The following is a 24,793-nucleotide window of genomic DNA, read 5'->3' on the forward strand; positions in this document are numbered from 1 at the left end:
CTCTCAGAGGTTGATTTTTTTAATCTTTAATTAAAATAGAGTTTTTCATGCAGTATATTCTGATTACAGTTGCCCCTCATGCCTCTTAGTTCCTCTATACCTCCCCTCCCATCCAGGTCCATATCTTTCTGTCACTTGTTAGAAAATAATCATGTATCTAATGAATAATAATAAAATAAATTAAAATATAAACAAACAAATTGGATAGAACAAAAAACAAGAAAAAGAGCTAAAGAAAAAGCACACACATATACAGACTCAGAGACATACATATTTGCACCCCCAGGAATCCTACAAAACATAAAACCAGAAGCCATAGTATATACACAAATGATAAGTAAGGTTAAAAAAATACTATCCTCAAACAACATTATGAAACAAAAAGAACATTCAAACATTCTACTGAGTGATGAATTCATTTTGTATGGTCACCTACTTTTGAGCATGTGGTTTTCTCCTAGGAGTGGCCTTTTCTCCCCAACAAGATTTCCTTAGAAAAATTTTCTCATTAGCAAGTGGCTATTAATTGGAGACAGTATGTTTGTCTTTCTGGGTCTAAATTACTCCACTCAGATGACATTTTCTAATTCCATCCATTTGCCTATAAATTTCATATTATTGTTTTTTTACAGCTGAATAATACTCCATTGTGTAAATGTACCACATTTTCTTTATCCATTCTTCAGTTGAGGGGCATCTAGGTTGTTTTCAGATCCAGGCTATTACAAATAATGCTTCTATGAACACAGTTGAGCAAGTGTCCTTGTGGTATGATTTAGCCTCCTTTGAGTATATGCCCAAGATTTGTATTGCTGGGTCTTGATAGTTTGATACCTAATTTTCTGAGAAAACACCATACTTATTTCCAAAGTGGTAGTACAAGTTTGCACTCCCACCATCATTGAGGGAGTGTTCCCCTTACTTCATATCCAGGGTCATCTTGAGTGAGGAAACCCAAACTCAGAAAGACAAATATGGTATGTACTCACCCGCAAGCGGATACTAGATATAAATCAAAGGATAACCAGACTATAACCTACAGTTCTAGAAAAACTAGGTAACAATGAGGACCCTAAGAAGGGTATATGGATCACCCTGAGAAGAGGAAATAGATGAGATTTCCTGGGTAAATTGGAGTCAGCGATAGGGTGGCAGAGGGGAGGAGATGAGGCATAAGAACATGAGAGAACAGGATGGTTGAGTTGGGGGAGTGATGGAAAGAGAAAGAAAGCAATGGAAGAGATATGTTGATGGGGAGAAGTGTTATGGGGTTAGGAAGAAACTTGGTGCTAGGGAAACTCCCAGGAATCCATAAAGATGATACAAGGTAAGACCCCTAGCAATAGTGGAAAGGGTGCCTGAACTGACCTTATCCTGTAATCAGAATGGTGAATACCCTAATTGTCATCATAGAGGCTTCATCCAACAACTGATAGAATCAGATGCAGTGATCCACAACCAAGTACCAGGCTGAGCTCTGGGAGTCCAGCCGCAGGGAGAGAAGGGGGATAATATGAGCAAGGGGAGGGGGGCTAGATCAAGATGAAGAAATCTACGGAGAACTAAACCAAGCTCATGGGAACTCATGAACTCTAGAAGAACAGCTGTGGAACCTGCATGGGACCCAACTAGACCCGCTGCATGTGGGTGACAGTTATGTGGTTTGGTCTCTTTGAAGGGCCCCTGGTAGTGAAATCAGGATTTATTCCTGTTGAATGAACTGGCTTTTCGGAGCACATTCCCTATGCTGGGATGCCTTGGTCAACCTTGATGTAGGAGGGAGGGCCTTGATCCTGCCTCAAGAGACTCTACCAGGCTTTGTAGACTCCCCATGAAAAGCCTTACCCTTTTGGAGGAATGGATGGGGGTAGGGAGGTTGAGGGAGTGGGAGGAGTGATGGGAGAGGGAATAATGGCTGGTATGTAAAATGAACAAATTTTTTTTAAAAAGAAATAAAAGTAAAGAAGTGGCTACCAAGGAAGACCCTGACAGAGGAATAGAAAAATTAAAATAAAAAAATGAAGATACCTTCTGGGATAAGGATGATATCATGTGCCCCACTTCCCCTTCTAGCTCTAGGACCACATCTGGTGCAGATGTAAGTAGATCCAATGTACAGTCAGTCACATTCTCTGTAAGTTCTTATGTGCGCCAGGCCTGTTGTATCTAGAAGACCTTGACTTCTTGGGGTTCTCTATCCTCTCTGGTTCTTACAATTTTTCTATCCCTTCTTTCATGTTACCTAAACCCTAAGGGAAGGAATTTGAAGGAGACATTCCTTATAAGGCTGAGTATTGTAAGGTCTCTCACTCTTTACACAATGTCTGTTTATGTTTCCATTTGCTGAAAGAGAGCTAGCCCTGAAGGCAAAAGAGTGGGAGAGCTAACCCCACCATCTGTCATGGAGCTACATGGGTGAGGGAAAGATGTCCCCTTGTCTTCACAAACTACTGCAGTCAAGAGAGCTGGTCCAGGGTCATGAGAGTGAAAGAGTTGAACCTACCTGTCACTGGCTGCAGCACTTGGGAGGGTGGGCCCTGTACCTCACCTGGGCAGTGCAACAGAACAGACCCTGTTTTCTTGGGCACAGGTGATCTGGCCTCACAAACGTGCCTAAGAGATCTGGCAACACCTCTCATCTGTCCTATGAGGTAGTCGGGGAGGGAGATATGTCCTCCCCATCCCCTGCCCCTTACTGCCTGTGGCAGGTGGGAGATGTAGCCCTGAGGTCATGAGAGTGAAAAAGTTAAGTCCTGCCCCTCACCAGCTGAATCACTCAGCACAATGGGCCCTGTATCTCACCCAGACAACAAAATAGAGCTGATCATGTTGGCAGGGGTGCCAGTGAGCCGGTCCAGGGGGTGTGAGAACAAGAGAGCTGACCCTGTCCCGCCTTCCCCATGTCTGTCATGTGGTCTCATGAGCGATAGAAAGGTGGAAAGATGCTCTCCTCCCCTTGCCATCAATAGCAGGCAGGAGACTCAGCCTTGGGGAACACAAAAATGGGAGTACTGGCCCTGTGCCTCACTTGGCCAAACAGTAAAGCTGGCTCTGGTGGTGTGGGTAGAGTGAGTCTGCCCCGAGGCTCTCAGAACAGGAGAACTTCTTGCTGCTTGCTGCAGTGGGTGAGCTTGTCAGCCCACTGCTAGAGAGGCTGTCCTGGTTGTGTAGATGGGGGAAAGCTGGCAGGCTCACCAACCCAGCTATCACCAAAACCCAGAAGCAGAGGTATGTGTTGCCCCACCACAACATCCTCCTCATTTATGAAATGATGGAACATTTGAAGACTTCCTAAAGATGGATCCAAACTGCAGGATTTAGACAACACAGAACAATAGGATATGCAAAAGCAATCCCAGGGAGGGCCCAGAATTGATGGTGTAGCCGAAGCCAGAGACCTTGTACCAGAACAATGACTCATTGCAATGAACACTTGCAAGTAAAGACACATGACTAAAGTCTATACTGGGCCACATTACAGCTTCCATGCCAAGACCTTTATTTTTTTTCCTTTTCTTTTTGTATGTAAGTTTGTTTTGCTTTTGGTTCTTTTTAGTTTCTCTTTTAAATTTTATTTTAGTTATTTTGCAGGGAATGTGTTGCAAGGGCAGAAGGAGGCTATGAAGAAATAGGGAGATGAATAAGATTAGGTTGTATGATGTGAAATCCACAAAGAATCATTTTTTTTTAAAAAAAAAAACCGAAGAAAAGAATAGTTACTGCAAGCTTGCAAGATAAAGTATCATATCCATCAATACAACTATGTTACAATAAAAATATAAGAGTCCACATGACTTATGATAGGCTGCTAGGCACTCATCCCAATGGATGCAACATACCTATGAGCGATAGCACTTGAAAAATCTCCATATTTTAAATTTTATTGTACAATTTTAAAAGTATTCTAATGAAAGCAAAATAAATGAGTCAGCATACAACAATATGATGGAATCTGAGAAGCATCATACTGGACAAGATGTTTAGCATAAGAATAATATAAGATTGTGATTTCATGTATCTGAAGTTCCAAAACATGCATAGATGATCTTTGAGGTTTGACATTACATTATCAGATATGTTTGGAAACAAGGTATCTAGTGGAGTAGAAGAGATACCCTGACTTTTGATGAACTATTGATGTTTTATATTTTGATATAAGAGTTGGTTAAATATTTGTATATATATTTGAATGTACTTCCATTATCAATTATTTAATTATTAATTTTATGTTTCTCTACTTTAATATGCAGTTTACTTTAGAGGACCATGTTTGGATTTTCTGAAGAAAAAAAAAGTGAAGAGAAACAGACATCCTTATTAACAAGGGCAGAAAGTTAGAGATCATTCTTAGGTCTGGGCAGGCTAGATTTCTCGGAAACAGACACTATGAGCCATGAGAGGGACCAATTGGTAAAGCTGGACATAACTCGGACAGTGGGGTGGCAGAATGACAAAATGCCAGCAAGAGAGAACAGTAGCATGAAATTCACTTCACATTATAGTTTGATAAAATTTTTAAAACCAAGTTGAAAATGAGCTTAGTTCTGCAATATCATTACCGGAACTAGTAAGAGAATACCATCCTGGCTAGTTTACCACTGTTATACGACGCCTGAGTGTTTCTTTGCACATGATTTTCATGGAGTTGACCACAACGCCCATTTTGAATCTTTATATTATGTGCTTAAAGACTTAAAAATCATTGGCTATCATGGAGTTTCTGCATTACACTCAAATCCAACCATTCAAGTGGATTTTCTCAAGTAAACTCTGTCTGTTGTTAGAATAGCAACAATGATAATGATAACATGGTAGGAAATATTGATACTATATATTATTGGTAACAAGTAGAGATACAAGGCTTATGCTTAGTAAATGTGCCTTACAAAGTACCCCATTTAATTGTCAACATACTCAGTGAAGGAGAGAGTGCCCCTTTCATATTAAAAATTGAGCCAAATGCATGTTAAATAGAATTGCATGAATTCCCATTAGCAGTTAAGGGAGGGTCTTGAAATAGGCCAGTGTTATCACATCCTCTATCTGTACTGTCCAATGTGGTACCTAACAGGGTCAAGTAAGCACTTTGAACACGACTCTCCTGTTAGACAAGGGCTATGATATAAAACACACATGGTGACAAAGACTACAGATTAAAATAAAATGCATATAAAAATATTTATGAATTTTCTATTGCAATGCTCTGCTGAACTATTTGAAATTACTTAACATTTAAGGTGTGCTCTCCTAATTCCATTGTGTGCATATGGTGGAATAAAACAAATATTATAATAGGTCAAGCAATACTATTAGGGATGGGATCAAGAGGGATAAGCATGCAGTGTATAAGGCGGTTGATAAAACACACCATTGTCCTTTAAATATATTTTTTAAACATAAATAGGAGGAATTGACTTTTCAGAAATGATAAAATAGCCTAGATAGATAAGCCAGTAACACAGGTTTTTAGCATTGGTATCAAGTTGTGTGTGTGTTTCTAATCTGGTTGGGCAGTAAGTTGTTTTGTATCCCCTTCAATCAATCATTTCATATATTGCCTCTCTGACATCACAAGGTCCGGGATGTCACTTATATATTAGAAATTTTATGACTCCATTTTGATCTCGTGGAGTCTACTAAAGAAAAATAAGAGTAGGAGAAATGGTCAGCCCTTAAAACATGTACATAGATGTAACATTAAAAGGACGGAACTGGTTTACTTTCATACTTAAGAGTGTGTGTGCATGTTGTGTGTGTGCAAGTTGTGTGTGTGTGTGATGTGTATGTACATGTCACAACAACTAAAAAGAGGCCATGTGTTTGAAATAGAGTAGGGAGGCACATGGAAAAGTTGGGAGGGAGAAAAGGGGAGGAGAGAAATGTGATTATAGTCTCAAAATTACAATTGAAAAAGAAACACGATGTCTATATAGCTGGTGGAAAATGCCTCGAGTCTAGACATCTGCTCTGTGATATCTGATCCTCAGCTGATTCAGGGACGCTGCCTACAACATCCCTGTGACATAAAGCTGGAGGCTGCATACCCACAAGGCTTGTTCCTAGTTGCTCTGTGCAGGTCTGTGTTTGAGGAGAAAGTGCATAGGGTTGTTACAGGCTTCTCACTGCTGATTTAAGCAAAGGAATCAGAAATCTCCCATCCCATCTCACCAGGGTGCAGGAGGTGGAGAGCTGTCATGACCACTAAGGAGATTTGGTTTTAACATTGGACTTTGACGTTTTCTTGTGAAGTAAGACTGAAAGGATGTTAGTGTATTAGGCTTCTCAGCGCATCATAGGAAAAATACTATATTATTCCCATAAACCTTTTGTTCAGGTTCTTACTATTTCTAAGAAGTAGAATTTTCTCATTCCAAGTTACATGCCTTTATCTGAAATGTGGCTGTGTGCTTGAATCCTGAATGATAGATTCACAGAGAAAAATGGTCAGAAGAGATTTCATGGGCATTTGAAAAGTCAAGTCAGATGTCACAGACAGGCTTTCTCTCAGCATTGAGAACTCACTAATAGATTTATTTCGGTTCAAAATTGCTTTTTGCTTATAATTTATTTGGGAAAGAAATAACACCTGAGAAGCCAGCAAATGTTAGATGTAACAATGAGAGGACCCAAGACCCAGTTCCCTTTCTTTCTTCATTCTTTCCTTCCTTCCTTCCTTCCTTCCTTCCTTCCTTCCTTCCTTCCTTCCTTCCTTCTTTCTTTCTTTCTTTCTTTCTTTCTTTCTTTCTTTCTTTCCTTCTTCTCTTCTTCCTTCCTTATTTTTTCCTTCCTTCCTCCCTCCCTCCCTCCCCCCATCCCTATTCTTTTCAAACTATCTTTTACAACATTCTCTTATCTGTAGTCATCCTGAGCTGTTACTGCCTGGAAAAAGGAAGGAAGAAGGTAAGGCTTTTTATGACACTAAAGGTGTATGTTCAGGGAGGGGCAATGTGAGGAAACTGTAAGCTGAGAACAAATGTGTTTATAGATTTAAATTGTCATTTCCTTCTACAAGTCAGATTTAATGGATGATGCTCATCTAAAGGTATTTTGCATGGAAATAAGATAAAAACACAATATTAACATGAACATTTCACTCTGATAGAATTAATTTACATATAAGCATAAGTTAAAATGCTTGTGTTTTGTTTTTAGAGACAGGGTTTTGCTGCGTAACAGCCCTGACTGTCTTGGAAGTAGCTCTTTTTTGTTTTTGATTTTCGAGACAGGGTTCCTCCGTAGCTTTTGGTTCCTGTCCTGGAATTAGCTCTTGTAGACCAGGCTGGCCTCGAATTCACAGAGATCTGCCTGCCTCTGCTTCCCAAGTGCTGGGATTAAAGGTGTGAGCCGCTACTGCCTGAATTTTTTTTAACCTTATGGCAAAGAGCACAGAATGAATCCCCAGTGGGGGGAGATGGAGACACCTTCCCAAGAAAGCATTATTAGCCCATCAGGCAGACAACCCTCAAGCTATTCATTTGACTCAAGGCTTCTGAGTAACTGTGCTTTGCAGTGTTCTCTCTAGCCAGTCAGCACATCTGTGAAGAAAAGTGACTGCTGTCCAGGATTTATGGAGTCAGAATGGCCTACTTTTGGTACACAATGATGAAGCTCTAAAAGTTGTAGAAGAATGTGGAAAGAAAATTTTCAAACTTCACAGTGCACATGACTTGGTTGGCTTGAGGGGTATACTAGCTTGCTAGGGCTGCAGTGACAAAGTACCACAAATTGATGGCTTAGAGAAGAGAATCAGTTTTGCCTTGGTGTTCTGTGGCCTTGAAGTCTAAAATAAAGGGAATCCAGGGTTGGTTCCCTCTGAGACTGTGATGGGGAAACTACTCTTGCTGTTGCCAAGGTCTTGGTCATCACTGGTGGTCTTTGTCCTGTGGATGGGTCATCCTGAATATCATATTTCCAAAGCTAATTTTCTTCTCTTCCCTTCCCCACCTCTCTGTGTTTGTACAACTCCCCCATTTGATAAGGACACAGTAACAATGCACTAGAGTCCTGGTCGATGAACTTATTTCAACTTGAAGATACTATGCTTGTCCATTTGGACCACTAAACAATATACTCAGACATGGTAATTCTAAAACAGAAATTTGCTTCTAACCATGGTGGAAAATAAGCAGTCTAAAGCCAAGGTATCATTATATTTGAGATCTGTTCTCTGCTTCCTAGATGGTGTCTTTTTCTTGTTCTCAAGTATCAGAGGTGACAGTGTTGTTCCGCCAAATCTCTTTTGTTGTTAAGACTTTGATCCCGACAGGAGAATGGAGTCTTTATGATCAAGTACTTCCTGAAGGCCTCAGCTTTTAGCATACTCTGATAGAAATTGGATCTTAGCAAAAGAATTATAATTTGGGAGAAAGACATCAGTATTTCAGTTAGAGTATACGTTATTGAAATAATGTCCTTTTGTAAGCATTGGGGCCTAGTGCTTTAGCATTTTGGGGGGACACAATTCAATCCATAATAAGCTCTGAATGGAAACAAAGACAATAATGTTGAAATTTTATTTTAAAGTAATTAATTTACTTTTCAAAAGTACTTTTAAAATGTACTTTTCTACAGATACCTGACAACAGTCATAGAAAAAATTATACAAATAGAAAAGTTTGAGGAGGGGACTAGAGAAGGAAATTGGCTAGCAGTACTGGTGCTCCCTGAACCTTTCCTGGGCAGGCTTACTATACACATTCTGAGGGCCTACCTTCCAGTGTTAAGTGTAAACTCACAGCAGGTCTCTTTCATTTTCCTTCAGGATCTATTTTATCTTTAAATGTTTTTTATGTGTTGATCAGACCATTTAATTCCATTTTTAGTCAATAAGTTAAAAGATGCCAATCTCAGTTTCTCAACATTCTAAATGTTCACTATATTCTCTTATGGATTAAGGTTCATCTGAAGCTCCCTTTAAGCTCCTAATATTATAATCTATCCCTAACATTTGTTGATGTTTAAGAGGAAACTTCAGAATGCCTTCTTCATATAAGAGTAATTAATGCTGTATAAATCTACTTCAATTTAATTTTGTTACAATGATGACATAAAGGCAGAGTCTAACAGTCAATGAGAATTTGACCTACACAGATTATGAGGTTAATTTGATGGATTGAAGCAAATGGTGGAATTGGGCGGTGATGAATGCTGCTTAGGGCTCTTTTATAGTGTGACTTCATTAGTAAATATTGTTGTAGTACAATGATTTTGCTTCTGTATGTAGACTCTTAACTGCATTAATAGTTAGCCAATAAGAAGTTAGAGTTATTGAGCCAAGCAGCGATTTAATTAATACAGTTTCTATGTGATTATTTCTGAGCTAAGTGGGCCAGGAACCAAGCAAGCATCTCCTCCAACATCCCTGTGTGAATTGACTCCTATCAAAATGTTCTGCCCTCAGAGGGGAATTTTTTTCTCTTCATCTTCCAGAAAAAAAAAGTGTTTGCTAGTTTTTCTCTAAACTGAAAGTATCCAGAATATATTGCATTATATATTTCCTCTGTATCTCCTAGAGCAAGTAATGTAGTGATATTTTCCCTCCAGTGCCACCACTTTGCAGACATGATGTTGGGTTTCAAGGATGGAGGGAAAGAAGAAATAGACATGAGTCCTCATCATGTGTTTAATAATCCACTAGAGCAGATAGTTGACAGTTAAACTAACACAAAAGGATACATGAGCAGCTTGTTGTACATATGACAGATATACAAGGCTGCAGAGGTGCATTATAGGGTATCCCACCTCTCACTACCTGAACAGTCACCCAAAGTTCTTCTATACCATTGGGGCATCCATTTTTAGCCGACAGGACCATAGTATCCAGCAGATTACAAATGTGAACCCATCATAAAGCTATCAAATATGTTTTCAAATACAAATATTACAGTACGAAGAAGTTTTTTTGAATTGTACCAAGAATTTATTAAATTACTAAATGGGTTTCAATCCACTAATATCTTAGAAAAGTCTGGCATCATTCCTATAATACAAACAGGTGAAAAGCACTGTTTTCTGATGAAGGAGGCTTTATAGGTCATTAGTGGCAATCACCTATTCAGTGGCCAGAACCAACCTGAAATCCCAAATTGCGTGGAGCAGTCCCTTGCTGGCTGGGTCTGAGTTCTGTGTAGCTGCCTATGAATCAAAAGCACCAAGAGCATCATCACTTGTAATGGCGTAAACGAATGCAGACAGATTGTAAAAATATATACAGCTTTAATGGAGAAATAGACTTACAGAACCACCGTTCCCGAGGAGACCAGGAAAGCAGATGCAAGCACTGCCAGCATGCTTGCCAGATCTATGTGTAAACATTAGCCCGAGGCGAACACGCCCCCTAAGGGGCGGGACTTATCCCTACAATCACTTGACCACAGCTGGGTCTCAAATTCATTTTAAGCTTTTACTCTTTTAATTTCACTCTTGATTTAAACTCGGAATTGGTTTCGTTGCAATTCCTAGATGACTTTTGACTAGATTCAAATATAGGAAATGTAACAGGCAGATTATACATGGAAATCACTCGTGTAAGTGGGAACAGCCTTCTTTTTACTGGATTTTGTTTTAATGGGTATCATTATTCTTCATATTCAAAATTGTTATTGGTAGTGGCAGGATGGGATTAGCTGCCTTATGAAATTTACACATGCTTCTGTAATTATTTAGTACAATCTAGAAAGATGGAAAGCTTTGGAATCATTTGTTTCTAAGATCAGCTTACAAATGTGGGGTAGAAAGCACGGCAATTTTTAAGATGGCAATATGACCCTAATAAGGTCTCCATGACACGTTCTGCATCCGTTTACTTTGATCATTTAAAGATTTAAAGTATTCACCCCATAACTGTCCCTCCCCATTTCCTGGGAAAACAGAAAAACCTAAAGTTTTTCTTAAGTTGACTTTACATTTTTCAATATTTTAGCCAAAACCAGCAATTAAGATGTAAATGAAGCCTAGGAAGGAGGGATGCTTATGAAGCATTGGTTTGAGATACACGTTCACAGGATAAAGGACTCAAAAGTAGGCAATCAAATTTAAAGGGAATCCATGGCAGATGGTCTCAGAGAAAGAAGTAAAACAGCCTTTTTCCATGCCAGTTTTGAGACAGGTGTGATGGGTTTGGTGCTGCAGTTAGCATTGCTGAGAGAGAAACATCACACAACAGGGGCTCATTTCACAGGCTTCTGGCAACATCTAGGGGCATTTTGAGACACTCTCAGAAAATCCTGGTGCGAGGAGTTCTGTGTCCTTCAGCCAACCCACAGCCTGAATTCTGGCCATGAATTGCCATCAGCTCCAAGCAGTCAGGCCAAACAACTGAACTGAGCAGCACATCAGTGCAGTTGGGTGGTCTGTGAAGAGAACTTTGGGAATACAGAATCTGGTCAGGTGGATGACAATGCCCCAGCTATGGGAGGAGCCTAGCATCAAAGGAAGGGTGGGTTGTGCTCACCTCAGAACTGAGCCAGTCTTCAGAGCTTGGGAAAAGTTATTTTCATGAACAGAGGTGCTGCACCTAAGTGCATGTTAAGGCAAGAGCCAATACAATTTAAATCAGGCCATTTGCATAGACAGAAATGCTTGTTCATCTACTCATTTAGGCTGCTGAGAAGGGCCGTTGGAGGAGCTGGAGAAACAATACCCAGACAATGAACAAAAATAAAAATCCAGTATCATTAGCCAGTGAGGCTTATAGCATAGTGGAAGATATTTAGATAGGTATATTCAATTTTTTCAATTTAGGAAAAAAAAGACATTAAAAGACAGAAGAATATACTACAGAGAGACAGAGAAAGAAATTGAAAGGGAGGCAGGCAGGCAGGGAGGGACAGGGAACAGCAGGCATCAAGAGGCAGCAGAGTAAAACATCAGACATTCTAGGAAAAAATAGATGTCACATTAAGCACTTTTCATATTCAAACCTTGTGATATTGTTGTTACTCTAACATAGGAGCCATTAGCTTGCTTAATAGTGAAACATGTATAATAATGGGTATATGCATGTATATAAACATAATGTACATGCGTATGTATGACTTAATTTATATAATAAAAATATATATAGATTGCTGGGTGGAGAAGGGTTTGTGGGAGCATAATTTTAAAAGGAACTCAAAGGAGCCCAGGTTTCGTTTTATACTCTGAAATTCTTTATAGTCTCAATATATTTCCTATTTTAATTTATCCCCCAGAATTAATTTTTTTAGTGCTATAACTGGGATGAAATGAACCTTGCCTAAAATATTTAATATGGTACAACAAGCAATAATTATCTACCAATGATATGATCATTGAAATTAAGATAATGAATACTGAAATTAAGATAATGAATGTGTCTATAACTTAAAAATTCCTAACGTTGCTCTGTAATCTTTAACCCTTTGCTTCCACAGACAGAAGATAATCATTTCACCTATCTGTCACGTACTTCCAATTGCTTCAGTTTTGCGTGGTTTGATATAGATAGCAAGGATCTGTGTATGACATCTCACTTTGAGTGAATTCAGATTCATCTACATTATTGATTATTTCATTGATTAGTTTCTCTTATTGTTGAGTAATGTTCCATTGAACGGATATACCACATTTTTTCACTGACCTATGTATGAGTGTTTGGAAAATTTTTAATGAGGATTAGTAATAGAAATATTTTGTAAACTCGCATACAAAAGAAAATCAGTTTTTTTTTTATTAAAGCTGGTTAAATGCCTAAGAATGAAATGCTTCTCTCATAAAGTTGGTATATTCTTAACTCTGTGAAGATGTTTTTAAAATGGTATGTCATATCTATTAAAAATCTATGAATAGTCAAGAAAGATCTATGCTCTATGTCCTTGTAATGGCATACTAAGCATTGACTTCAGTTATTTTATTATTAACCCCACCTTCTCACCATAGTTTGAGATTCTTTTATGTCCCATGGATACTTCTTTCTCACTCTTAAATTTTCTGAGAATTTATTATCAGAATAGAATTTATTCAAAATTGCCATCTCAATCTTTGGGTGTTTATTTTAAGTCATGAGAAATTGGCTTATATTTTATGTTCAGGTCTCATGTTAAGTGTTTCTATTCCTATTATTTTCCAAGACAGTGCTCTTCTTACTTTGTTTCTACTATGCACATGTACAAGATTTTTTTTCCTTTCATCCCTGTGTACTATAAACATGCTAAGTTCACCTACCAATGCTCCTAGCTCCTTTTGTAGATTCCAACAGGTGACCACAATATCTGAAAAGATATTTTTTTATCCATTGCTTCAAATGGAATGGGTTTGTTTCTATTTTTCCCTTAGAACATTGACTATAGGACAGTGTCCAGTAGAAGTGGTGCAAGTAGGCATTATCGTTCACTTAAGGTCAAAGTGTTCATATTTTCATGATGTTATATATTTATCTATTACACATATGTGTACGCACTAAAGCTGTTCTTTGTTAGATGAAAATTTTCCTTCTGTTATGTCTACTTTGGAGAAATTTCATTAAAAGTTGGTAGACTTTCCTAAGCTTATCTATCTGTCTATCTATCTATCTATCTATCTATCTATCTATCTATCTATCTATCTATCTATCTATCTATTTATATTTTAATGATAAACATTAAATACAAGTAAACACATCATACCAGATGTGGAAGAGTCAGCGAGTCACATGCTGAACACACTCCATTCAATGCTTTCTCAAGGGTTTCCTAACCCAAAAGCACCACAATCACCCTGAAAACTTTTCCAAAAGCAAAAGTCTGTACACACTGAGGTGTGCTATCCCGTAACTCCCCAGGAACAAGTGAAGGTGACCTGGACTCTCATAGCTTTCAAGGTGACTGAATTGCACACTGTAGTTTGAGGAACCACTAACTAAACTAGTCAAGAGGGAGGGAGGAACTGAGATTGAAAAGAAATAGAGAAAGGGAGCGAATGAGTGAGGAAGATTGTGCTAATCTTTTTGTGTTTGTGTGTGTGTGTTACTCTAGAATGTTGGAATAATTTCTCTACACAGGCCTCATTTTTCATAGGAACCAAAATATCTGAGAATAAGGGAAGTTTGGAAGGGTCAGGTGCTTGAGTATAGTTGAAGTAGATGAATGAACCTGGTCATGGGTGCTAGTGAGCTGAGGACATTGTTGGGGACTTCATGCCCACCTAAGACATCCAATTTTCAGCTTTCATCTCTTATAAAACATTTGCCCGGTAGCACACTCTTCTTGGTGTAGTATAAAGGTGCCGTTGTGATGGTTATAAGTTTCTTGAATTTTTGTGTGGCAATGTTGCCAAATAGATGACTGGATAAGTACATGGGAGCAGCTGAAGAGAGCGTTTGCAAATGAGTTCTATGCTGTTCCTGTGTTTAAAGAGAGAAATAAAAACAAAAGGATGGGAATTTGCAGACAGAGTTCTAGAAGCCATACAAAGCTCTTAATAAGATGGAAGAATTGTTTTACTAAGCCTGTTTTAGAAAAGGATTTGAGTGTAAATTGTAGCAACTGAAGAGTGAAGTAGCCGAGTGAGTGGGCACGTTTTGTAATGGCAAGAGATAAGGTACCACATTGGTACAGAGGCTGCTGTCTACTATGCCAGAACACGGGCACTAAGATAGCTACCGATGTGGTGAACATGATATTTAAATAAATACTGAAAATCTCTTTCATAAAGTGATGAAAATACCAGAGTAGTCGAATGAGGAATAATGGGTAGATCACCAAGGACCAAACAAAACTCAGACAGCACAGAGATCTGAGCGCCACAGAATGAAAACTCAGTTGTTGCTGGCACCAGAAAGTACGGAGACTCTCACCTTCTAGTTCATTAATTAGGGTCCACCACACTTTCCAGAACCAATGTTTCTACAATGTATAGAAGTTATAAAATTCACTTATAATATTTATCAAGTTGTTATATGTTTGAGCAAGAGTGCTTACTTATTTGACTGTACAAATACCAAAAGGCAATAATTAAAAGCAGTAGCAGGTTACTGTATAGATCTCTATAAAGAAACCGAATCATAATAAATTCCTCATGTTTTTCTCCTATTCACAACAGGAACAAAAAGAAAGCTGGCATTGAAAGACCCCTACCAGCTCAGAAGTACGAGGATGGAGATTGCTGCCTGTGAACTCCACTAGCATCCATTCTAATTCTGTTTTTCAAATTCACAGAGAGTGAAGACGTTTATCAAAGGCAGGTGCTGTCAATTTCATGTATCGTCTTTGGAATTGTCATCGTGGGCATGTTCTGTGCAGCGTTCTACTTCAAAAGCAAGTAAGACCATTTCTCTGGTGATTAAAGGTTACATCCGAAAGAAAGCTCTTTTCCTTTATAGTCTCAATTTCAGCTCCAAGCAGAGGGGGATTTTGCACATTGGTTCAGCAGTGATCTACAGAGAATTAGAGTATTCTATGGACCACAGTGAATGTAGGCAGTCATGTGGGGGGAGGGCATTCTCAAATACACATTTTGGGAGGTTTCAGATACACAGTGATTGCACAACTTGATCACATGTCTTCATAAAGGCTCAGTAACTTCCATTAAAGGGCTAACTCTTCTCAGTAGGAACTAGTCAGGGGATTGTCTGCTATGAACCTAAATGCTATCAACCATTGACAATAAGAAATGTCTTTTCTCAGAAAAAAAAAAAGGAAAAAAAACCCACAAAAGTATCCGTTTACTTTCAAAGAGATTTTGCCTTGTACTCATAAAATTTAAGTCACATTTAATGAGAGAACACCAAAAAATGTGCATTGATCACAGTTTGGGATATAGAACTAGAATATGCTCTGAATTTCACTTGCCAAGAAACTATCTACAGATGAAGGGACTTATAATTGAAAAAATAGAGTTAAAGATATATTATATACTTAATAATATGTTCATAAATCTATATTTTTATAAATGGACATAGATGAAATTATTTAGGGAAATGATGTTTTTTGTACTTGAGGAAGAAGTTGGAGGTCAAAGTGTTAGTCTATTGGGTTCTTGAGTCTTAAGACATTAGCTCCAGTTACATGCCTGCAGCCTGTCTAAAATCTCAGTCAATGTGCAGTTGTTTCCTTTGGACCACTCTTATTCTGTCCATTTTCTCTTCCAACACTGGGATACTTTCCAGATACAGTTTATAACCCCTCTCTGTAAGTCATACATGTCAATTTTTAAAAAGAGCTACAATTATGACTTTAAATAAAGACCATTGAGACATGACTAAAGGATTAGTGACTATTATTTAAACAAACTTTTAAAAATGCTTTTAGAATGTCAGAACTACTATAATAATAGTACAGAGAATTCCTATGCACTCTATACCGCATGCCCCATTATTAAATCTTATATTAGCATGGTATCCTTGTCACAATAATGTCCAATAATTGTACTGTGAAACTAAAGTCCATACTTTCAGCCTTCCATAGTTTTTGACATAATATCTCTTTTTTTTCTCACCCAGGCTCTTATCCAGCACACCATATGACATTTTCTGCCACATCTCTATAACTATTGTCGTGTGTGACAAAGGTGATATCCAAACGTGTGCCAGTCACACTGAGATTTTAGTGGTTAACTTTCTGTCCTTGCAACTTTCAAGTTATGCTTTCATTGCATTTTTCAAGTGATGTATTAGTCAGCTTCTGTTGCACTAGCAAAGAGGTGAGAGGTTGAAGTTGCAAAGCCTTCTTTGGGCTCAGTTTTGTTTGTTTTCATCCAGAATTGGTCGGTCTCATTGCTTTTTGTGACAGGGTGTGGCAGGTCATCATGGCTGCAGTGTGTAACAGAGGAGGGCCTTCTGCCCCTTGGCAGAATGTGAAGAAGAAAAAAAAAAAGAAGGGGTTGTGTCCCATCTCACGCTCCCCTTCAAGGGAATACCTTCAATAACCAGAGAATTATTTTCTAATAGGTCTTCATTTGAAAGTCTCCATCATTTGCTCTGAGACAAGATAGGGACTAAGCCAACACATAGGCCTTAGAGAACATGTACTAGATAATATGGGAATTTATTTTAAAATATTAAATTGTGAAAGGAACAAAGTACAAAAATTACAAATATGGTGCTATGACACCCAGGAGTTCTCATTTAAATGTATGCTATAAACTATAGTGCTTAATTGGCTTATATAGTCTTCTAACTGATGGCAAAGCTGCCCATAGTTGGGAGTTTCCCTGCTCTGGTGGAGCCCCAGTGAGGCCAGGTGAGGGCACTGGTTAAAATATTATACTAGCCAGATTCATTTGGATCTCCAATTTGACATCAATTCATGTTGCTAGGAATATTTCTTCCTGCTTTCTTTTTTGGCAAAATATGAATTAAAAAATACCTTATAGAACTTGGGCAAGAGCTAAATGAGATGACGCTGTGAAGGGCATTGCTTAGTATTCAAATCAGGACCACTTCAGAGAGGTTTGGGTTGTTAATATTCATTGCTTCTCACTCTAGAACTTGGAGTCTAGATGGCTGCCAAATTTAGAGCAGCACTCTAGTCCACAAAGGGTAGCCACACCCAGCTCGACATTAGGAGTGTTGGCTTTTAGGAGCTATGTACGAGAAAGAAATTAGGTAGTAATATTATATTTACAGGACATTAAGTAAATCGCTGTGAAGACAATGCTAACCACTTATTCCTAGAGTACATAGTAGAGTTGTAGAACATTTAAGCAAAAGATTGATTATAGACATCCTAACAATGAAAACAAGCAAGTACAGGATTTGTGCGATCAGGGCCATCAGTCCTTCTCCCTAGACAGCAAGGGGGCTCTGAGACCAATATCTGTTGCTGGGGCACAATGAGGAGTCAGTGTGTTTCATGGCAACACTGTTAAATACCAGATTTCTCACTGGAGACTTAGAAGACCCAGATGATGGATGACACACTGAGATGCTCTGCCCCTACCTGCCTTAGCTGAGGAGCTATTGGCAAATCATGGGTTCTGGGGGAAGAAGGGTCAGTTTTCACGAATGCAGTTCCTGAGAGATTCTCTCTGTTCCTGCTCCCGTCAAACGTCCTACACCCATGCACATACAGGAAGCACTAAGTTGTCTTGGAAGGTTAAAAGAAACATGAACTTGGAAGCAAAACATGGTGGGAAGAGGATAGAGGAGGACGCTTCAGAGAGGTATGGGGTGGATTTGATCAAAATGTATTATAGATATGAATATTAACTAAAGTAAAAAGAATATATTTAAATGTATTACAGTATGAATATTAAATAAAGTAAAAATATGTTGGATAATAAAAAAGATAAATAAATGAGTGTATATAAATATATAAATAATAAAAATGAAAGACGTTTCCGACTGGAATCATATTTCTCATCAAAAATCGTCCCAGGTATGAATAGTATATATTCTATTTCAGATGCAGTCTCCTTCCTATCAAAACTGAAGGTCCACTCTTAGAACACACACGTTTTTCTTGTGGATTCATGGATTCTGCATTCCTTTTCCCTAATATTAGAGATAAAAGAATCAGCTTAATATTAATTTTAGTACACAAAATATGGACATATAGTATATATAATACAGATGTATCAAACATATATGTATGTATGTATGTATGTATGCATGTATGCATGCATTTGTTGTCAGCTTTGGAAGCTCCAGTTCTAACTGGATGCTAAGGCACTTTTCACTGCTCTCCAAATGAGTTCACTTGAGTTACATGTTTGATAGACTGGATATAGCTTTCTGCATAGAGAGAGCAGTTACTTAGTCAAAAGCTCCATGCTCACAGTCATTTATTTTCTACTTCCCATCCCCATGCAGATGTTGCTTCTCTGGTCTTTTCTCCCTGTTCTTGTACACTTGGCACTGTGCAACCTCATCAACCAGTAACTCAGCAACAGTTCCTGCTCTAATTGGTGGCATAAACCTGGGAGAGTGGAGCCTATTGAAGTGGACTAAAGTCTCATGCAATAGCCAACTCCATTCCGGGCTTCAGACAATTTATACTTTGGGGGTATTTTGTGGAGTAAGCAAGACCAAATAAACAAAGGTCGCATGACTTTAAGCTGCATATAGCCAGCACTTAAATAATAATCGATGATGGGAAATCTGAAGTAAACCCACTTCTATTTACTACACCTTGGAGGGACACAAAAGCACATCCCTAGAACAATCCACGTTATAGAGGAACACCAGTCACAAGACTTTTGTCTTGTTTTCTTGGAGTTTTCTACAAGCTTTCCAAATACTCTTTCCACAGCTTTATTCATGGAGGATGTTCCAACAGGCAACCTCACATAGAAAGTAACATTGTGACCAAAACAATAATTGAGGTGGATAGCATGAGGTGGCAGAAATGAAGACATCTTCCACTCAGAGAATATTCCGAGGGAGATAACTGAATGTTCAGCAGTGCTGAAAGATAGCTGAAAGGAATTATCATTTCCAGTAGCCCACGTGGCCCCATTTATAGCTGATGTGATTGATTAACTGAAGCCTTTACCTTTTGCTCACCTGGTTTAGTTAGAAGCTGAAATCTTAAAGGAGTTGCCCTTTACTTTGAACCTACCCAGGAAAGAAGGACGAGGTTGGTGGCACCAGTCTGTAGTTAGCTGAAAATCAAGCACATGGCTCAACCCTAAAACCATAATCATGGAAAGGAGAGGAAATTTTTATGGGTAGAGAAGAGTTATAAAAATTGGGGAAATAGTGGAGGAACCTGGGAATTGGTTTTGTCAGTAAAATGTACGCACACTATAGCAACCTGATTCTTCCCATGTGCTGTGGTCTGAGAAAAGATTCTGGGCTCACACGGATGCTCTGATGTGCTGCGGTTGTCTTCATCAGCAGTGGAGCTCTTTGTCCTCATATTGCCTGTATACAATATAGGAAATTGCGCTCAGGCAACCTGCACTGAATAATCTACCTACAACAGCAGGTCACTGTAGGTCTCTGGAAAAGGGGAGCAAAGATCTCACTGCACCAGATTCCAGCCTCTGCCACTCCACAGTACCCATTTCTCCACTTTCAAAGGTGCTGACACCACACACACCCAATCCAATTTCAGAACACTCTTCCTATCCCACGGTCTGATTCCACAGAAACTCAGGCTGCATGGCATCCACGACTCTACTACACACATCCTTTCTGCGGCATTGCACCGGAGATAACTACAGCTCAGTAGCCTGATAAGTTTGGTCCTGACTTTGTTGAACTGGTAGCATCCCAGAGTGCATATACCTTGTAGAGAGTGGTTGTTCTCAGAGAGGACAGCAAAGCAGTCAGATATTAATCATTTCCTCTCTTCCCATTTGCTAAAGGGAGAAGGAAAAACAAGCAAGCAAACTCCTTTTACCTGTGAAAGAATAGGACCAAGAAAGAATGGGGCAAGAACGATCCAAAGGCAGATTCCAAATGGAAAAAAAGGCCATTTACCCTGAAGTATTGCTAAGTCAGGCTGGCATGAACATGGTGTAGAAGGTCAACTATAAAAGGATTCAAGAAACACATCCAGACATTCTATGAATATTATTTCTTTAAAACCTTATACTTTCCAGTTTCTGAATTAGGAGATTTCAGAAAAGACAGTGTTTCTGTCTTATTTCATAGATGTAACTGTTGGCTTTGTGCTAAGCCTTTCACTGCTTGGGGCTGATTCTTTGGCTAGCACCCCTCGCGTACAATTTCCTGTTTACTTCTCACATGAATCCCTGTTTTTGTGGCTGCTGTTTGCTTCTTACATGTTCATGAGATGAATTATTTTTATAAATAGGCTATAAATTCCTTCTTAAGAAATAGATAGATTATTTTAACTGCATTAAAGCAATTGAGAGGGTTAGACCACCCCCTACTCCACACACAAATAATTGGAGAGATTAAAGAAATGTTTAAGCAGATAGCTACTTAACACTGGGGTTTAAATTCAAAGATGCTCATTACCATCAGATCCTTTAAAAAAAGTATGCCGGTGTTGTGTGAGAGAGGCAATTAATACAATCTTTCATCTTTGGGGCAATGTCCTCAATTCTGCAGCATCCTTCCACAGCACTGAGTGTGCTGGCTAACAGGAAGAAAAAGAGGAACACTTTGCCTGTAGCTGCCATGGTATCCCTGGGAGACAGTGCTTATGAATTCAACCTAAGTAAAGGAAATGGGTTGAAGGAAATTACTTAGGTTGAATTCATAATCACTATAGTTGTGAGAAAACTGAAACTGGTGGATGGCAACTGGAGGTTGCGGTCTCATGTGTCAGTCTCTCTGATAGCAGAGCCCATGTCCTGAGAGCTGCCTGCCTGGCGAGCTTGCTATGTGAGAGGCATTTTATTGGGGGATCTCTCCTGGGCTCAGAACATGAGAAGCAAACTATTTTTTTTTTATTGAGAAAAGGAAAAAACAAGTTTCCACCTCCTCCCAGCCTCCCATTTCCCTCCCCCTCCTCCCCTCCCCCTCCCTCTCCAGTCCAAAGAGCAGTCAGGGTTCCCTGCCCTGTGGAAAGTCCAAGGTCCTCCCCCATCTGACCATATCTAGGAAGGTGAAAAACCAAACTGGCTAGGCTCCCACAAAGCCAGAACATGAAGTAGGGTCAAAACCCCGTGCCATTGTCCTTGGCTTCTCATCAGCCCTCATTGTTTGCCATGTTCAGAGAGTCCGGTTTTATCCCATGCTTCTTCAGTCACAGTCCAGTTGGCCTTGGTGAGCTCCCAATAGATCAGCCCCACTGTCACAGTGGGTGGGTGCACCCTTCGTGGTCCCGACTTCCTTGCTCATGTTCACCCTCCTTCTGCTCCTCATTGGGACCTTGGGAGCTGAGTCCAGTGCTCCAGTGTGGGTCTCTGTCTCTATCTCCATCCATCACCAGGTGAAGGTTCTATGGTGATATGCAAGATATTCGTCAGTATTGCTATAGGCTAGGGTCATTTCAGGTTCCCTATCCTCAGCTGCCCAAGGAACTAACTGGGGACATCACCTTGGGCTCCTGGGAGCCCCTCTAGGGTCAAGTCTCTTGCCAACCCTAAGGTGGCTTGCCTTAACTAAGAATTGTGCTTCCCTGCTCCCCTATCCAACCTTCCTTTATCCCAATCATTCTGTTTCCCCCATCCTCCCCTTTTCACTTTTCTTTCCCCATCTCCCCTTACCCCCATCCCACCCCACCCCCAAGAGCCCAATTTTCTCCCCGGCAATTTTGTCTACTTCCCATAGCCAAGAGGATAACTGTATGTTTTTCCTTGGGTTCACCTTCTTACTTAGCTTCTTTAGGTTCACCAATTGTAGACTCCGTGACCCTTATTTATGGCTAGAAACCAATTATGAGTGAGTACATCCCATGTTCATCTCTTTGGGTCTGGGTTACCTCACTAAGTATAGTGTTTTCTATTTCCATCCATTTGCATGCAAAATTCGAGAAGTCATTGTTTTTTACCACAGCGTAGTACTCTAATGTATATATATTCCACACTTTCTTCATCCATTCTTCCATTGAAGGGCATCTAGGTTGTTTCCAGGTTCTGGCTATTACAAATAATACTGCTATGAACATAGTTGAACAAATGCTCTTGTCATATGATAGGGCATCTCTTGGGTATATTCCCAGGAGTGGTATTGCTGGGTCCAGGGGTAGGTTGATCCCGAATTTCCTGAGAAACCAAAACACTGATTTCCAAAGTGGTTGCACAAGATTGCATTCCCACCAGCAATGGATGAGGGTACCCCTTCCTCCACAGCCTCTCCAGCAAAGGCTATCATTGGAGTTTTTTATTTTAGTCATTCTGACATGTGTAAGATGATATCTCAAAGTTGATTTGATTGATCTTCAGTATAGTGCTTGAAGTTCTAGCAATAGCAATAAGACAACATAAGGGGATCAAGGGGATTCGAATTGGAAAGGAAGAAGTGAAACTTTCGTTATTTGTAGATGATATGATAGTGTACATAAGTGACCCCCAAAACTCCACCAAAGAACTTTTACAGCTGATAAACACCTTCAGTAATGTGGCAAAATACAAGATCAACTCCAAAAAATCAGTTGCCCCCTTATACACAAAAGATATGGATCAGAGAGGGAAATCAGAGAAGCTTCACATTTCACGATAGCCACAAACAGCATAAAATATCTTGGGGTAACTCTAACCAAGGAGAAGCAAACTTTAGAAAATGATCGTGCAATTATGTTATGAGTCTAGGATTGTGGAACCCTGGGAAAAGGAAACTAACCAGAGAGTGTTTGGTCCACCCTTCTGGTATAGATGTCGAACGTTATAAACAATAATCAACGTATGCAGACAAGGGCACATTTCTTGGGAGTCCACAATCCAAGAACAATCTCAGCGTCCTCTTTAGAAGCTGAAAGGCCATATACAAGTGGCTTGGCTGCTCTGAGCTTTGATTCTGAGCAGAGGTTGCAGCACTGTTGAATGGTTTGAAACCCTTCTCATCTAAATAACCTTTAGCAAATGACTTCATTTCTTTGTGCATTTCTTGGCATTCTCTTCTATTAAATGGGTTTAGAATATTGCCTCATTGCAAAGTCTTATTGTGGAAATGAATTTTAAAATTGAGTATAATGGACTTTTAAAAACATGTTGCAAATTACTGTGTAAGCATTAGCTCATTAATGGTTAAGTCTGTTGGAGAACGGATATACTCTTCAGTGGTAGACGATTTGCCTCATCTACATCAGAGTCTAGATTTGACCTTCAGGAGCATCTAAAAAAAAAGTTAGCTATTTTATTACTTGACTTCCTGATAACTTAACCTCTCCAAACAAAGTAAAAATAAAATATACTCATTAACATATGAATAAGCTACAAATATATATTTGCCAACAGGTTAGCCACATCCTAGCTTCAGATTTTAACTTTGGGTATTTCTCTGTGAAATCTCTATCATTTTATACATGAACACTTCATGTTAGGGCTTGCTTATATCCATGGAGTTTCAGATTAGCACAACACATTGGAATCACGTCTCTCTTTTTAGAGTTTGTGAACCCATCTACGATGAGTAATTCCAAACTATCCCCAGTCAGAGGTATTTCTCTATGAGATTGAAAAGGAATTAAGAACTGTCTCTGTGGCTCATATTACCTATCTAGCATTAACATGTGACAAATATGGATACTGTGAAAAGAACTATAAAAAATTAACAATATATATGTATGCAAATATTTATCCATATATTCATATCTGCAGGAAACAGGCTAAACAAATCCAAGAGCAACTGAAAGAATCACAGCACGGGAAAAACTACAGCCTCAAGACGTCCAGTACATTGTCAAAGTCCGAGAGCTTGATGAAGAGCCATGTCCAGCTGCAAAATGTAAGCTGCATGTCTCCACGTTGTTTTTGTTGTTCACCTTAGAATTTTAGGTACAGAGGGCATTATGGAACCTGTCATCAGAACTGTGGAGTTGATTACCACTGTAGCAATTCTTGCTGAATTCATCTTGCAGCTGTGTGCATGTGTGTGCATGTGCGTGCGCGCGCGCACGTGTTTGTGTGTGTGTGTGTGTCAAATACTAAATTAGAAAGATGATTCTAGTCTTTTGTAATAACTGACTTCTGACAGTGATAGGGCTTTTGGTTGTTTGTCCCATAAACTACTTTGGGTCTTTACTTTGTATCATGAATATGGCAGGAATACAATGTCATACTTCGAAGGCTGGCTCACATCCAAATCGGGTTATGAAGGTCATGAAAAGTTCATGGTGAAGGTTAAAAGAGAAATGAGAGTTGTAGTCACATAGTCACTTCTAATAGCAGGCCTGCTGCTGTGTGTGGGACACAAATCTGGAAGCTGAACACATACATTGCCTGCTTCATTCTTTGAGAAGTACTTTTAGTCATTTTTGAGATACATTGCAAAGTAGTGGAT

General features: G+C 39.2%; 1 protein-coding gene across 9 annotated transcripts in view; it reads left to right on the top strand.

The window, feature by feature from the left end:
* Positions 1-24,793, top strand: part of Nrg3 (neuregulin 3) — a 977,464-nt gene that overhangs the window by 926,336 nt on the left and 26,335 nt on the right. For all 9 annotated transcript variants that reach the window (XM_075988670.1, XM_075988676.1, XM_075988671.1 and 6 more), the window contains exons 5-6: positions 15,153-15,255; positions 24,112-24,238. In XM_075988670.1, the coding sequence (XP_075844785.1) occupies positions 15,153-15,255; positions 24,112-24,238 (230 nt within the window). The remainder of the gene's footprint in view (positions 1-15,152; positions 15,256-24,111; positions 24,239-24,793) is intronic.

This window comes from Microtus pennsylvanicus, chromosome 10 (genome assembly GCF_037038515.1).
Source record: "Microtus pennsylvanicus isolate mMicPen1 chromosome 10, mMicPen1.hap1, whole genome shotgun sequence".
Lineage (NCBI taxonomy): Eukaryota > Metazoa > Chordata > Mammalia > Rodentia > Cricetidae > Microtus > Microtus pennsylvanicus.